At 48.6% G+C, this 15,679-nt stretch overlaps 6 protein-coding genes across 6 annotated transcripts in view; 3 read left to right on the top strand and 3 right to left on the bottom strand.

The window, feature by feature from the left end:
- Positions 1–454: 454 nt before the first annotated feature.
- On the bottom strand, positions 455–2,065 carry ASPWEDRAFT_46990 (flavin-containing monooxygenase; the record flags this gene model as incomplete). The annotated part of the gene is made up of 2 exons (XM_040836885.1): positions 455–1,720; positions 1,778–2,065. 2 exons carry the CDS (start codon positions 2,063–2,065, stop codon positions 455–457), a joined length of 1,554 nt encoding a protein of 517 aa, XP_040693729.1.
- Positions 2,066–3,144: 1,079 nt separating this feature from the next.
- On the top strand, positions 3,145–5,231 carry ASPWEDRAFT_100332 (uncharacterized protein; the record flags this gene model as incomplete). Its single annotated transcript, XM_040827298.1, has 3 exons — positions 3,145–3,482; positions 3,630–3,960; positions 4,014–5,231. The coding sequence occupies 3 exons, from the start codon at positions 3,145–3,147 to the stop codon at positions 5,229–5,231; spliced, it is 1,887 nt and encodes a 628-aa protein (XP_040693728.1).
- A 1,367-nt stretch (positions 5,232–6,598) lies between these two features.
- Positions 6,599–8,125, top strand: ASPWEDRAFT_46988 (FAD-binding oxidoreductase; the record flags this gene model as incomplete). The annotated part of the gene is made up of 1 exon (XM_040836883.1): positions 6,599–8,125. The coding sequence occupies one exon, from the start codon at positions 6,599–6,601 to the stop codon at positions 8,123–8,125; it is 1,527 nt and encodes a 508-aa protein (XP_040693727.1).
- Positions 8,126–8,242: 117 nt separating this feature from the next.
- ASPWEDRAFT_190016 (putative 5'-nucleotidase) lies at positions 8,243–10,605 on the bottom strand. The gene is made up of 4 exons (XM_040832240.1): positions 10,439–10,605; positions 10,167–10,377; positions 9,909–10,102; positions 8,243–9,852 (listed from the first exon to the last, which is right to left on the bottom strand). Exons 1-4 carry the CDS (start codon positions 10,549–10,551, stop codon positions 8,361–8,363), a joined length of 2,010 nt encoding a protein of 669 aa, XP_040693726.1. The 5' UTR covers positions 10,552–10,605; the 3' UTR covers positions 8,243–8,360.
- Positions 10,606–10,993: 388 nt separating this feature from the next.
- ASPWEDRAFT_166136 (uncharacterized protein) lies at positions 10,994–12,946 on the bottom strand (the record flags this gene model as incomplete). Its single annotated transcript, XM_040829945.1, has 2 exons — positions 10,994–12,857; positions 12,912–12,946. 2 exons carry the CDS (start codon positions 12,944–12,946, stop codon positions 10,994–10,996), a joined length of 1,899 nt encoding a protein of 632 aa, XP_040693725.1.
- A 1,093-nt stretch (positions 12,947–14,039) lies between these two features.
- Positions 14,040–15,679, top strand: part of ASPWEDRAFT_22257 (MFS transporter) — a gene marked incomplete at both ends in the record, with an annotated part of 1,801 nt that continues 161 nt past the window's right edge. The window contains 2 exons of the mRNA XM_040832314.1: positions 14,040–15,346; positions 15,406–15,640. Coding sequence (XP_040693724.1) covers positions 14,040–15,346; positions 15,406–15,640 — 1,542 coding nt within the window. The remainder of the gene's footprint in view (positions 15,347–15,405; positions 15,641–15,679) is intronic.

Raw genomic sequence — 15,679 nt, 5'->3', positions numbered from 1 at the left:
GGTTGTTGAGCTGGCTTTTGCTGGTGTGGGAAATCAAGCGAGGCGTTTTCCATCTATGGCAATCCAACACGCTGCGGGGAGTTCTGCCTGATTGCCTGCAGGGGTCCTGGCGTCAGGCTCTGTTTCTTTGGTGAATGTGCATCGCTTGGAATTGTTTCAGTCACCTGCCTTAGTGAATGTATAAGGCTGGCTATCGATACTGACAGGAATATGTCAGACTATCAGCAGCAAATTCCTTCCTTGTTTTGGTTATTGTACATATAACTATAAATATACAGGGAGATGTTCCTTTAAGAAGCTTATGTAGACAGAACAATTAACATAAATTTATCAAGTACATATGCTTGTAGAAGTAGACCATTAATTCATCAAATTAGTCACAGAATTTGAAAAGGATAAAGAAAACCATTCCACCGAAACTATAATAACGTTTGGACATGCAGATAAGCATAATCTAGCGCTGCTTCCTCAACTCCTTGCGAATAGATTCCTCTTGTCTGACAATTTCCCAAGGCAAAGCACGTCCAACACCGAAGAAGACGAACGGTGCCCACTTCCACCGGAAGGGGTTGACCAAGATCACAAACACGTACCAGTAGATCAACTCTGCGTAAGTGAAGAAGTCAAAGGCCCCCGTTGGAGATAGACGTTTCATAAAACGTGTGAAGTCGATCCAGGTCTTCATCCGACCTTCCGTGGGCCGGGTCAGTGGGTCGACCAGGAACATAAGCAGGAAGCGAGTGTAAATGCCGATGTGCATGTTACCAACAGTTCCAATAGCATTGACGTAAGTGCTGTTGTTGGCGCAGAGACTCGTGTACTTGGGAGGGAAAACCTGCAGGTACCAGTTGGGTGGTCCGTAGGGGTCCTCAAAGACCTCCTCTGGAAGGAAGGACAACGATGGTCGCTTGAATCCAGTTGCCATGATGATAACATCACCGGGGACGACGGATTCGCGGCCAGGACCACCCTTGGGCACTCCCTTGGACCGGTGGTTGAACAGAACACCATTATTTTTAAGAGAGACAATATCACCACGAATCCAGCGGGCCTTACCCTCACGGATCTGGTCAAAAAGCTCAGAGTTGGCCATGGGTGTCTGAGTGAACAGACCCCCAGACGGGGCGATATCCTGTAGGTCGCGATAGAAGAACTTATGGAGTAGCCACTCAGGAATCCATGAAAGGAATGTCTCTTGCCCGAAGATGTTGAGCGCCAGCAGTGACTGCACGAAAACATTTCGAGGAATGATCCATTTGTCTGATCGCGACAGTACATCGATCTCACCGGCCCCAGACTTGACGGCAAACTCTAGGGCTTCAATGGCACTGGCACCACCACCAACAATAAGAACCTTCTTGCCTTTGACGTCCTTACCATCGAGTTGCGATGAGTGGTAGATATCGCCCTCGAAGTTGCTCTGATCGGGTAGAGTGGGTACCTTGGGGTCCCCGCAGACACCCACAGCAGCCACAATACCGTCAAAGCGGCCATATTTCGCTTCACTGTCGTTGATAATCCACTTGTCATCCTTGGTCTTCTTGACGGATGTCACTGGAGTTTCGAACACGGTGCGCTTTTGGAGCCCATAAAGCCTCCACACATCAATGATCTGATCGCGGATCTCCTGCTGAGTTGGATAGGCGGCATCGTACTTCACAGACGGGTGGAATCGATACATGATGCTATGTACCTGTAGAGAGGAGGTGGAGTTGACCCTCTGATAGGGGGATTAGCAACGATCTGATCTGACAGTCTTATGATTCATGATACTCACACTCCAGATTCCTCCCAGACCTTCATTCTTGGGTCGCGACTCGAAGATCTGCACATCGAAGCCATGGCCAATACAATGAGCGGCAGAAGATACACCAGTCAAACCAGCGCCAATGATAGCAACCCTCTTCTTAGGAAGGCCGTTGGCGATAGAGGATGGCGGGGGAGGGGAAGGAGCAAATATCCAATTGAGGATGCCCTGGAAGATCATGTAAAAGAAACTGATGATGTTCAAGAAAGGTGCCTTGACAAAGGTATCAGCCAGAGACGAGCCCTTCGAATCAGCCATTGTGACACTTTACTGAGAAATCACGGCTGATGTATGGATGTAAGGCACTGGATCAGTGCAGGAGCGTAGTAGAAAGCAAAACCTCCTCTTTCTGTATTTTGAAAAAGGAGAGGAAAATATGGAATGAGAGGAAACAAAGAAAAGTCAATTCATCATCTGAGAGGAGATGAGAGGCACTTTTTCAATGGAAACAGAGGTTCGCCAGTCCTTCGCATTCTGGTTTTCTGACTAGGTTCGCAATAACCATGACGTAGTGGTGGATCATATCTGAAGCTGACGGAAACATGTGAAAGAAAGAATCAGGGAGGACTTCTAGATTCTTATTCCTTGTCCACTACTCAGAGACAAGGATAGCGGCGGATTATAGTGTAGATCAGAAAAGAAAACTTGAGAATTGCCGCAATTGTTTCATCATCCTGGATGATTCATGGGTATCCCAATGTCGAAGAATGAGCCCATCATGCCACCACAAGTACCTGGAACGTATTCGAATCCACATGAATGTCTGATGCCATTGATCACTGATGCCTCTTCAATTCACTTGACATCATATCGGCTTTGATATTTTCAGGCAATCTCCCACTTGTGAAGGTGCTTTCTGTAGGGAAGGGGTATATATCCTCGAGTATCAGGAAACTCGCGTATGAACTCTCTGGTATTCAATTGACCTCGATGGATATAAAGAGATGAAATAAATCCAGAATAACAAATAATGGCCAAAGAAACATTAATGCAATATCGATGTTGTTGACTGACATTCTGCCTTTGGCTGCGGTCGGCGGTCGGCCTCCGTCTGGCGACAACTTCCATTACCAACTTTTGTCCGGCGCGTTTTCTCCGTGTTGCTCAGCGCGGTCTCAAAAATTGTCCTTTCAATCCAGCTGCAATTGACGGTCGATTTCTGAGATACGAATTCGCCCAGGGCAATATGCTCGGTCCTTGTTCTTCGAACCCTCCTACTTAAACGCCCGCGCGAACTCGGAACTCCATGACGGGCAACAGTCTTTGGCTGTCGACGACTTGACCCCCCAACATCAACGCTCGACCTCCCTCACTATCTTCCATACACCTCACAAACCATGGCGATCCAAACTCCGGTCCTGGACCGGTTCCTAGGTAGCATCGCAGACCTGGTCAAGAGTCGCGACGGCGCCAAACTGCAGGACTTTCTCCAGATCGAACCTCCGCTCTCCGAAGTCTACCAGCAGATGGTGGCAGAATTACAACAATTTTATCCCGGTGGAGCACAGAAAGAAGCAGATCTTCTGCGACGATGCGAAGGACTGGTTCCGCGTACTAAGGGGGGTAGCTCATGGATAGCATTTCCGACGTTCATGAAGCTCTATTTCATCTTCCTCCGCGATGTCAATGTTGAGAATCTGCTCGAAACATACAATTTGCTTAAAGGACTGCTCAAGTAAGTTTCGCAATATAATAAGGGTCTCGTGCTCGATTCTTTCAAGCATGATGAAAGCAACAATGGCCCGGCCTTCCCTCTGATTGAACTCGTGGAAACCTCCAAGTTCATCCGGACTAGTAGCTGATTTGTCTCTTCACTTCATAGTCAATGTGTCTTATCGCTTGGTGATAGCCAAATGGGTGTTATTGTCCTCCCCACCGTCCTTTACTTATCCAAGGTCCTATCAAAGCTGGCTATGGGCTTGGACCGCCGACCTGAGTTAATCGCACACCTGCTGAGGCTAGAAGGAGGCGCCGATCGGGAGGAAAACATCGAAAAGGTGACATTGGTGGAAAAGTCGGCCAACGTTGTTCGCGAGGCCTTTATCAAATGCCTCACTGATCGCAGTGGCACACCAGGCGTGCATGGCAAGCCTGAAGGAAAACGGATCGGAATCTACCTCATGGCGAATCTATGCTTGAAATTGCTATTTCAGGTAGGGCTGAGTACACAGCGAAGAAGTTTGTACAAAATGCTAACTAGCAATAGTGTGGCAAGCTTCGAAACGCAGAACAGATGTTTGCCAGTATCAGTGCCCAGTCTCCCCCGCTGAAGCATTTCCCAGCCTCGCAAAGAGTGACCTATCTTCACTACCTCGGACGTTACCTTTTTTCCAATAACCTCTTCCATCCCGCTCGGATTGCCTTGCAATCTGCTTACGATCAGTGCCATCGTCAAGCACTGAACCAGAAACGCCTTATTCTTACCTACCTCATTCCTTGCAACATTATCATGGGCCGTTTCCCTTCGATGCAATTACTACAACGTCCCGAATGCCAGGGTCTTGCCGACCAATTCATCCCTATCTGCCGTTTGATTGCTCGCGGAGATTACATTGCCTTCAGAGAGCATCTAGCAATCGATTCGCCAGCTACCGAGTGGTTTGCACGGAAAGGGATCTTGCTCGCCTTGCGCAATCGTTGTGAAATCCTTGTCTGGCGGTCACTCGCAAGAAAAGTGTTTATCCATGGCGGATTTCACGGAGACACGCAGAACCCAGCTCAGCGTGGTCCACCCCCATTTCTTTATTTGAACAAACTCGAGGCAGCTGTACGGTGGCTTCAATCCCAACATGCGCAGTCGCCACAGGGAGGTGTGGCCTTGAATCAATCAAATGATTCAAAGGCTGGAAACAATGTCTGCGGGTCACAAGTCGTTTATAAATCACCTGATAATGACTTTTCCGGTATCAATAGTCAGGAAGTGCATGAACCAGATCACACACTACAATCGAAATACTCAGATTACCTAGCTCCAGAGGGCTCCTTTGATGCACATGGTTATTGGCATGGAAACCCGACCGGTGCTCTTATCGACGGCAACCCAGATGCCGATTACAAGCAATACGAACTCGATCCATATGCCCATCGGGTCGAATCGAACTTTCACGAAAGTGAAGGGAAACCGACAGCTATGATGCGCGAGATTGAAGCCATTCTGGCTTCTCTTTTGACCCAGGGCTTTATGCGCGGTTACCTGACACACAAAAACCCGCGGTTTGCCATTCCAGGAGCTCGTCTTCGCGGGGCTTTACCCACTGGGTTTCCCAATGTATGGCAGACCATCTATGCGCGAGAAAGCGAGGATGACAGCGTCCCTGGATGGGTGCAACCACCACCTACAATGGCTAATAATACGTTTGCTGCCGCTGCTGCTGGTGGTCGCGTTGTGAATCTGTCTGGAGCACGACCGGCGGGTGCTCAATGATAATAAGATAGAGGATTGGAAGAGTCATTGTGTTGATGTTTAGACATTTTATCACTTCTTTTACATATTGATATACTACAGTTTTCTAAGCGAAATGATGAATGACAAGATACCTCAGCGATTAACCTCGATTGCAAACCACATTTTTCCTCCGGATTAATTTTTTCTTCTCCATTTCTTCCAACTGCGCCACTGAGCTGAAAAGTAGAGTGAAATGTGAATGGTTGCAGTATCGATCTGACCCCCACCTTTTTTCTCAGCTGCACTGCTAGGTAGAAGAGGAACACAAAGTCCTCAGCCGCTCAAGATGCCAGGCATAAATAGTTGAGGTTTCCCCTCGCTTTTCAACAATCTCTTCCGTCAATCCAGTATCCCTAGCTTCAGTCACAAAAACCATTCCTAGTATCATCACGGGTGGAATCGAACCAGGTCAATATGTGCTGGTGAACAAGGACTCACAGAAAGCTATTGATCTGAGTAGCAATGGCGTACTTGTCGTCTAGTATGCCCCCGTTGCCTTAATTAAACTTGCACCCTATTTACTTACGCCTTGAAGTGAGCAGAACGGCACCATACAATAATCTTGGGAGATTGGAAGAGATGAAGCAAGTGGCTCGTACTATATTAAATCTGCCAAAGAACCCGTATGCATTGGTTATGACAGTCTGGCAATTCACCCCTTAAACCTCGTGTACTTAGCTGATACTTGTTTTCTAGAGAAGGACCCTTGGCCGAAGACCTTTTCTGGTTTGAATGAATGCTGTTTATGGGATGCTAGACTTGTCGGGCCAAACACATATGTGTGTGTATAATTATCCTGTATCACTCTTAACAAACCACTTATATTAATTTGCTGCATAGATTCGAGCATAAATCTGAGGAGGGAGTACTCTATGCTCCATTTCCTGGTGGTTCAAATATCAGTCTCTCCCTTCTGCCAGAGTTGAGTGATGACAATTATTGGCGCGCCTTTGGCCCCTTTCATATAGATATAAGGAATACAGATGATCTAGGTACTATCCATATGTAAAAAATCTTCGATTGCTAAATGGGCCGTTGGCCTTGTCTCAATGATATGCTTAATAGTTGCAAACATTCGAGAAATATATATTTGTTAATGGAGTCAATTCACTACCAGGTAAAAGGCCACGAGACATGCCAATTATGAGAGCAATTGTCTATTCTTATATTTCAGTACCATCCTTGATTTGTTCTGTGCCTTTTATTTGGTTGCACTTAATCTCTGCTGACGATGACATCAAGGACCGTTGCGAAATGTGGAGACGGGCAGGCACCACCCAAACGGTTTATTGCTGGCATCTTCAACACCAACACTTCAACCTCACGGTCATATCACGACTCAAACCATGGAATCTCACAATATAACCGTCGCATCTATCGCTGCTAGGGTTCACCAATTTTGGAAATCTAAAGAACCATTTCGCATCTACCACGGTTCGACAAACAGCACGCGACAGTCTCAGCATGCTCACCACAACACTGTCAGCACCGCGTCTTTAACCAATGTCTTGCATATTGACCGCGACGCCAAAACGGCACTCGTCGAGCCTAACGTCCCCATGGACCAGCTCGTCCGGGCCACGACTCAATCTGGTCTTGTACCGCTGGTAGTCATGGAATTCCCCGGTATCACCGTCGGTGGTGGATTCTCCGGGACCTCGGGTGAGAGTAGCTCTTTTCGGCATGGGTTTTTCGATGCTACTGTTAATTGGGTTGAGATTGTCCTGCCGGATGGAGAGATTGTCACTGCGTCTAAGGATTCCCACCCTGATCTTTTCTGGGGTGCTGCGTCGGCTTTTGGAACTTTGGGCGTTGTCACCCTTGTTGAGGTGCAGCTCAGAGAAGCCAAGCCATATGTGGAATTGGCGTACCATTCCCTTTCGAACATGGAGGAGGCACTGCAGACTGTTCGGGATGCCACAAAGGACTCTTCTATCGAGTATCTAGATGGGATCGTGTATGCGAGAGATCACATCATCATATGCGCGGGACGGTTGACAGATACCCTGCCGGAGAACACGCAGCCACAGCAGTTCACCCGTTCATGGGACCAGTGGTTTTATCTGCATGCTCAAAGAACCACCAAATATAATACCAAGACTAAGATTGACTATATCCCCCTTGAAGACTATCTTTTCCGCTACGACCGAGGCGGTTTCTGGGTCGGAAGATACGCTTATCGATACTTCCTCACCCCCTTTAATCGTATTACGCGCTATCTTCTGGACACTTTCATGCATACGCGGGTGATGTATCACGCTCTGCATGAGAGTGGTCACTCAAAACAGTACATTATCCAGGATGTCGCAGTGCCGTACGCCGGTGCGACCGAGTTCATCGATTGGTTAGACGAAAAGGAGAATTTTGGCGCGTATCCAATTTGGCTGTGTCCATTGCGGCATTCTCCTGGGCTAATGGCTCGGGGAACTGCATCTTTCGACAAAACAGATGGGAAAGATGTTTCCAGTACAGGGACTGAAGATGATGAGTATCTCATGAACTTCGGCCTCTGGGCTCCTTCCTACGCGAACAATGTCACAGAGTTCATCGCCAAAAACCGGCAACTGGAAGGCAAAGTCCATAGCTTGCATGGCAAGAAGTGGCTATATGCCCACGCCTATTATACAGAGGATGAGTTCTGGTCCATCTACGATAAGAAGAAGTATGATGCTCTCCGCGAGAAATACCATGCGTCTCATCTGCCGAGTCTTTTCGAAAAGGTACGAGTTGACCTGCGACCGCAGGCACAGAATAACCAGGAGCTGGGATGGATTGGTTGGGCGAAGAACACAGTTTGGGACACGTGGCCAGTGAGTGGGTTGTATGGTGTTTACAAAGCGTGGCGCGGAGGGGAGTATCTCATCAAGAAATGATTCGTCAATATTGACGAGTCGAATGTTCTGTTAGCCTTGTTATGATATCCTAATGCTTTAGGCGCACCACTTATATTGTTTAATGATTGTGTATTGTCCAAATGATTCGTCTATAAGATATATTCATTTCATCTCTTATATCAAGTCCTATCTTATACTATCATAAGCCATATCAAAATCTATCATAAGATATCAATAATGCCAAGAAATATATGTAACTGTCCAATATCCCAAACTACTCATCCTCATTCACAATCCTTCCCTCCAATCGGGGCGAGATGCCTGGCGTCCACGTTGGAATGACGCCCTCCATAGCCTCATCCACCGTGCTGACTACCGATGGCTTCAAACCAGTCTTGCGCATCCATTTACGCACAACCATCCGTGCAAGGCGAAGGCGGCGTTCTTCTTCTGCTGATGACCTGGCTGGAAGTGTAACGTAGTTGGTCAATGGCTGTGGAGACGTTAAGATCTCCGGATCCGAGTCTGAGTCCGAATCCATTTGATCCGCGGAATTTTCTGCTCCGTTTTCTTCCACTGTATCGATTTCGTCTCGGAACCGACCGTAATGGTATTGCGTTGACCGGTTTAAGGCCGGTCGTTGAGGTCGAACGGGCACCTTCTCGGAAACTGGTGATGGATGAGCGGATGGAGGTTTCAAGTAACCATTGCAGTGTAGGTTCTTGTGCACAGTATCCCAGTGTCGGGTCATGCTCTGGGTAAATCCTTGCCATCTACCCACGACCCTCAAACTAAGGAAGTATTGTCGAATAATGGTGCTGATCAATACGCCGTTTTCCTCTGAGATGATTTCCTCTACTTCGCCACCCGCACTTTGTACTAACAATGACGAGAACCCATCCTTGCCGCGGGATGCGTACCCTCTCGTAGCTAAAACATAGCGCCGGTCCAGATCGATAGGCTTGCCGCCAACTTTGGCCCAGGTGATGCGGGACCCCGAGGGAGCGGATAGTTTAAACCCGTAGGAAATGTTGGATACCTGCGCGAACCGGCCCTCCATGGCAGGAAGCTGACTGACCCCGTTCTCCAATGCGTCAAGGAGTGCCTTACCTCGAATACGGAGCAAGACTACCGGATCTTCAAATGGAAAACAGTTCAACATATCCTTGAGCCGTAGTACTCCTGGTGGGTAGATCTGGTCGCCGCGCATAGTGCCTCCGGCCACGAGGGCACACTCTGCTTGATAATAATGCCGCATCAGATCGCATACAAAGTTTCCAAGGTTGGATTCTTTTTGACGGACTGTCGAAAATCGCCCATCTAACGGGAGAGTTGTATAACCGATTGGCTTCTCCAACTTTGCCATAAGAGATGACGTCAGTCGTGAAACAAGCGATACAGTAGCCGGGTCCTCGGGGATCGATCGGACCATATCTCGACGGGTTATATCGAAATTCCAGCCAGAGCCGTCATCCTTGCGCCACGCCTCGATGTAACTTAGCTGTTTGAAATCGGTACCGGATCGAAGGATGTGAATGTTGTTGATGACGGCGTGAGCGTAGAAATGATCGTGGCCTCCAAGGATGATATCAATCATGCCCGAGGGAAGATTCTCTGCCAATTTATGATCATTTGGTTCACGTTGATGTGTCACTCCTACAATTATCTCTGCACCTTGTTCACGGAGGCGTGGAACGAGTTCGAGCGCCGTCTTCGTTGCGGATTTGTATATTAAATCGGGAGGAAGGGCGTTTATTGTTCCTAGCCTGAATACTGTGTTAGCAAGCCATTAATCATATATCTCTGAACCAAAAGAACTCGCCATTCCCTCTCGCCTAGTCCGATCACACCAACTTTGATCCCATTTGACGAGGTCAACATACAGGTCCTCTCACAGTTGGCGATAGGAACATCCTTTCCCAAAGCTGGATCCAAGACATTCGCTAGTAGCCAAGGAAACTTGCACTGATTTCGTAAATGTCGGAGCTGCGCGACACCAAAATCAAGATCATGGTTCTACCAATCGCTTATCAGCTTCCGATTGTTTCCTGTCATAATGTCAGTGATGGTTTCCACTTACACCGACACAGGCCACATCCGTGCCAGCTTTATTCAGGAAAGGCACCATATGCCTTCCCTTAGTAACGCAGCTTTCAAGGCTCGGGTTGAAGGCATCGCCAGAAAAGAAGGTGAGGATATCAGGCAGTCCGGCAAAACGAGGGTGAGATCGGTAGTGATTAATTACGGATTGGAATCGAGGAACTCCACCGACTGGCTCTGCAGATCCAGCTCTAAAAAGTAAGAGGGGTTAGATCTTGGGGAACTGGAGATGGCTCAGGTGAGGGGTCGTACTCGACATGGTAGACATCATTATAATGAATCAAACGCAAATCAGGGGGTCCTGTCCCCTGGAAAGAATGAGTGACAGACAGACCGTCCGTTTCTACTGGAGACATGTCTGCCATTAAATATCCATATAAACAAGAAAAAAAGCGACTGATAGAAAAAGACGGAGAGTTGTAGAGAAAACGCAGGGACAGCAACAAGCGGAATCCGGGGAATAGCAGCCCACCTCGACACCTCAGGCATCTAGGGGGCACCAATCACATGGACAAGATTAGCACTAGTACATATTCTACACCGAATGTTGACCAGTTTCAAAGAGATTCAGAAGTGGTGATATATTCTGTCGAGCAATAATACATAATGCCTAGTTAAGCATTCTTCAGTTTAGTTGTTGACCATGTCGTCATGAGTATCGCTGCATCAGTGTAATGATTGTTTTGATCCTCCCGAAAACGCCTGGCTTCAAGAAATTGCACAACATTTGAGGTATCCTAAGTAAAAGCAAGCAAGGAAAAAAAAAAAAAAAAAATAACAAGAGGTGGCTTATTCATATATTCTCCATCATGCCCGTCGTTCAGTTACTGTCCATCGTCGTTTGACACCAGCCTCTCGTTCCTTATTCAGGGGCGCACTGCCCCAGAGTCCCCGCTGGGACATCGTCCGCTGCGGCAACTGCTTTTCCCATGCAGCCGGCTCATCCACTTTCGCCTCACTTTTAATGCTCGTTTCCTTCACCGATGGAGTAGATTTTACACCTCCAGAGTCTCCAAAGTTGGGAACAAGGTCGTCGATCGGGGACTCCGTCTCAGGGTCCGGCCCGGGAGAAGTCGTGCCCCAGAGCCCAGGGGAGATTCGGGAAGCTGTCGAGGGCCGCGACCAGCTCCACCCCTTCGAGCTTGAGCCCATCAAGGATGACGGTCCGATGATGAATGGGCCCGGCGACAGCGATGGATCACGGGATGTCAATCGGTGGCGTTGGGGTTGAATCGACGGGGCAATCACGGTGGTTGGCGAAGGAAGAGCACTGGGGATTTGCGCAGGGTTCGCACCGGCCCGCAGGTGGTCGGTTGATGCTACTAGCTTCAGACGGTACTCCTGCGCCATAGACAGTTCGCTGGGGGAGCGACGGCGCTGCTCACGTACCTCACCGGTTGAATCCGTGAGTGAAACTTTATCGTCTGCATCTTTTCGAACAGCCATGGTGAGAGAGGCTGTGCCAATGTCTAACAGCACTGGTTCGTTGGTAAGAGCCCCGATCAGCGCATTGCAGCCCGCACCGTGCGTGATCAAGACCAAAACTGTCTCAGTCAGAGCATCGCCATCTTCTGGAACAGGTTCGATTCCATTGGATCTACCATCCTGGTATGAAAGGGGGCGAATTGAATTGATAGGCTCGTCATCTTCTTGATACCACTCGAGCATGTTCTCCAGTCCGTTTCTGAATCGAGTGTGCATGGAGCTCCATTCTTCACCGTATTCGCCGCCATTTCCCCAATTCTGCGGCTTGCGCATGCTGTCCCACTGATAATCAATCTTCATGCAGGCATTGCGTGCGTGTGTAACGTATCCGGCGGGAATTGGATCAGATGGGGAGATGGCATAGCTGGGGGTAGGAGGCACGTAGCCTCCTGCCAGAGAGGACAGGTTAGTGTTGATTTTGCTTAGGAGCCCTTTGGCTCGCGGGGTGTTGGTTGAGTCCAACACATCGTAACTGTCAGCACGGTTCCTCTGGTTTTGGGCATAGTTGGCACTTGGTTTGGGACCAGGCTTGCCCTCTTCTCCTGATTCAGGAGAGGCAGGGGTGGAAAAACTACCCCAGCCGCCAGGGAAATAGCCGGTTGAAGGTCGACCATTTGTGTCTGCTTGGGGGACGATGCTATCACCACGACGCAGAAGTTCAGCCTTAGCCGCAGCGATCAACCGGTCCGAATTGGGCGGTGGAGTGATCACATCGAAATAGTCAGGACAGAGCCATTCCCCAAGGAACGCGTCGACCCGCAGGAGACATCGGTTGCCATCGGCATGAGAGTGGTTTGTCTTTGCAATTTTCTTGTTGTCGAGTCGCTGTTCAGGTTGAGTGGCCGATCCCACGTAAGATCCCTTTGCTTGCTGGACAGAGTTTGAGGATGATGAGTACTGGCTGATGCCGGAGCTGACTGCAATGGCTGTCTGAAGGCAACGCAGATAGGGGGAGGTATGGATAATAACCCTGCGCTTCTTTTTGGGTGGGAGTTCCTTCGACTCGGGTACTGCATCTAGTGAATCGACTGGGGATGTCGAGTTCGAGTGGGAGTCCAGCAGACTGATGATGCGAGCGCCGAGAGCACGAGATTGCAGCCAACCGCCATAGGAGAGAGGAGGATCGTAGGGGGTTGGGGAAGTGAGATGCCAGTTCTTATCGGCAGCATCCAGACGGGCGCCGTGCCTAGATGGGATTAGGGGGGGGGTTCGTTAAGAGGAAGTTCAGGATAACACCTACCGGGCGATAACAATCGTGGTCGGAGCTTTCCCCATGACTGCAAGGGTAGTTAGGATTTTTCGGGAGATGAAAAGGAGAAGGGATTGGCAAGGTAAGCGATTCTAATAACGGCGAAGAAGAGGGGAAACGCTGGTGTCTTGAGGCGGGGTAAAAGTACGAAGCCTCAGGAAGAATGGATCCCAAGAGTCCTCAGAATAGTCATCGACCAGCCATTCTGAAGAAGAAGCCAAATATCTCAGTGTATCGAGACAAAGAGGAGATGCAAAAAAAATATGATCTGCGCTATCACATTGTAAGAATAAAGCATGCGGATAATTCTCTGGTGTTGCTTTTTTTTTCTCTCCCGTGGTCGATGCTTTTTTTTTTCTTCCCTGCTAATTTTAGCATGTGATTCTGCTTAGGTAAATGTAAGATGAAGTCATCAGGACCGTGCGCTTTTCTGCCTTCTTTTTTTTTTTTTTTGGTATACAATCGACCAGAACTGGGTTTTTGTATAGATGGAATTGGGATATCAATAAATAGACATTTCAGGCTGTCAATAATGGCAATGTTTGATGTTGCATCGTCGCAATGTAACATCGTGGCACCAAGGACATTGCTGCCTCAGGTACTAACAATGTGCTAGGCACCAACTGTCAACTTGTCATTGGCAACTTTATCTTCAACTCCATCTCGAAGAAATCAAAACTGGAAAACCCAAGAATCAGAATCATCTTCTGTTTCATTGCAGATCATTTATAATCTATCGCTGACACATCTTTTGCTTTCCAAAATGCCTTTCCAAAGCTCCATCTCGTTCATCCCGACGGACCAGTGTCGACTCCGACGGACCAGATACAGACCCGTGGAACTGAAGCTTCAACTGACGCCATAACGGCCCAGATCTGAGTTTGATCTGAACATTTCCGGCTGCTATTTCCACTATCTGTGAGAGAGTCCCATCGGATGCGATGGTGGCAATGAATAACCAACCCTGCCGGAATATTGGGTCGGAACTTCTGATTTTGATAATTTTTGTCCGTGAGATAAATATGTGAAAAAATCACCTCTCTGGAGCGGCTCAGAGCCTTTCTGAGCGTTGTAATCTGGTTTTTAATCGAGCAATAAGCAATTGAGCTGTCAATAATAATGTCGAACCCGCAAAACGAAGTTGAAAAACGCCAGCCCTCACCTCGACTACCGTCTCCGTCTCCGCCTCTATCAGAATCAACATCAAACGATCTTCAAGATGAGCCATACAGTGAATATGAAGACCCCGAAGCTCTCACTCGATTTGACACATCACAATCGGTTGTCGCTCCCCCAAAGGAACTCTGGAAAGAAGTGATTTTTGTCATTGTGGTCTGCATGGCCCAATTCATGACACAAGCCGGCCTGGCCATATCCATCGCTCCTGTTTATATCATCGGGGGTAGCTTTGATACATCCAACGCCGGGGAATTGAGTTGGTTCGCTGCCGCCTATAGTTTGACCGTTGGTACATTCATCCTAGTGTCTGGTCGATTGGGTGACGTCTATGGTCACAGGTTGATGTTCATCACTGGATTTCTCTGGTTTGGACTATGGTCATTGCTTGCAGGGTTTAGTGTCTGGTCTAACCAGTTATTCTATGACTGCTGCCGCGCCTTCCAAGGCATGGGCCCGGCAATGGCGCTCCCTAATGCCCTTGCCATCCTGGGCCGCACTTATCCACCTGGCCTGCGAAAGGAAATGATATTTTGCTTCTTTGGGGCGACGGCTCCGAGTGGCTTTATTATCGGTGGTGTATTTTCCTCCATCTTTGCCCAGATGGTATGGTGGCCCTGGGGCTGCTGGGTCTTGGGCATGGTTTGCTTCCTTTTAGCTGCACTTGGTATCCTTTTCATCCCTCACACTCCACCGCCAAAATTCGACGACAATATCCGTGCCTGGGTGCGTTTGGATCTACCAGGAGCAGCAGCTGGTATCTCAGGCTTAGTCCTGATCAACTTTGCATGGAACCAGGCTGCCTTGGTAGGCTGGAAGACGCCATACACATACGCACTGCTCATTGTCGGATTCATCATGCTGGGTATCTTCGGCTACATCGAACGTATCGCGGAATGCCCTCTCCTCCCACGATCGGTCTTCACAGGCGATCTAGCCTGGGTCCTTGGATGTATCGCAGCGGGTTGGTCCAGCTTTGGCATCATCATCTACTATTTCTATCAATTCATGGAAGTAATCAAGGGTGATAGTCCTCTCCTGACCACTGCGAAATTCTCCGCCGCCGCGCCCTCGGGAGCTATCGCAGCCATCACGACCGGGTTCCTACTCAGCCGTGTCCCACCTAGCATTATCATGTTCTGTGCCATGGCAATGTTCACATCTGGACTAGCCATATTCGCCACGGTACCAGTCGACCAGACGTACTGGGCACAGGCATTCGTCGTCAGTATCATTACCTGTTGGGGAATGTAAGTACCTTTCTCCTCCACCAAGTCAATGGGGAATCTCAAGTCTAACAAAAATCCAGGGATATGTCATTTCCATCCGGTACCCTTATTCTTAGCAATTCAATGTCGCGGCATCATCAAGGCCTGGCCGGTTCATTAGTCAGTACTACCGTCAACTACTCCATCTCGCTGGGACTGGGGTTTGCGGGGACTGTTGAATCGCATGTTAATGATGGTGGGAACAACGTGTTGAGAGGATACCGCGGGGCGCTGTATATGGGAATCGGTCTAGCAGGACTAGGGTTGATGATTTCGGTGTGTTTTATGTTTGTTAGTTGGAGACGGTATCGAAGG

Source organism: Aspergillus wentii (genome assembly GCF_001890725.1).
Source record: "Aspergillus wentii DTO 134E9 unplaced genomic scaffold ASPWEscaffold_1, whole genome shotgun sequence".
Classification (NCBI taxonomy): Eukaryota; Fungi; Ascomycota; class Eurotiomycetes; order Eurotiales; family Aspergillaceae; genus Aspergillus; species Aspergillus wentii.
This window is presented reverse-complemented; position numbering and strand designations above follow the sequence as displayed.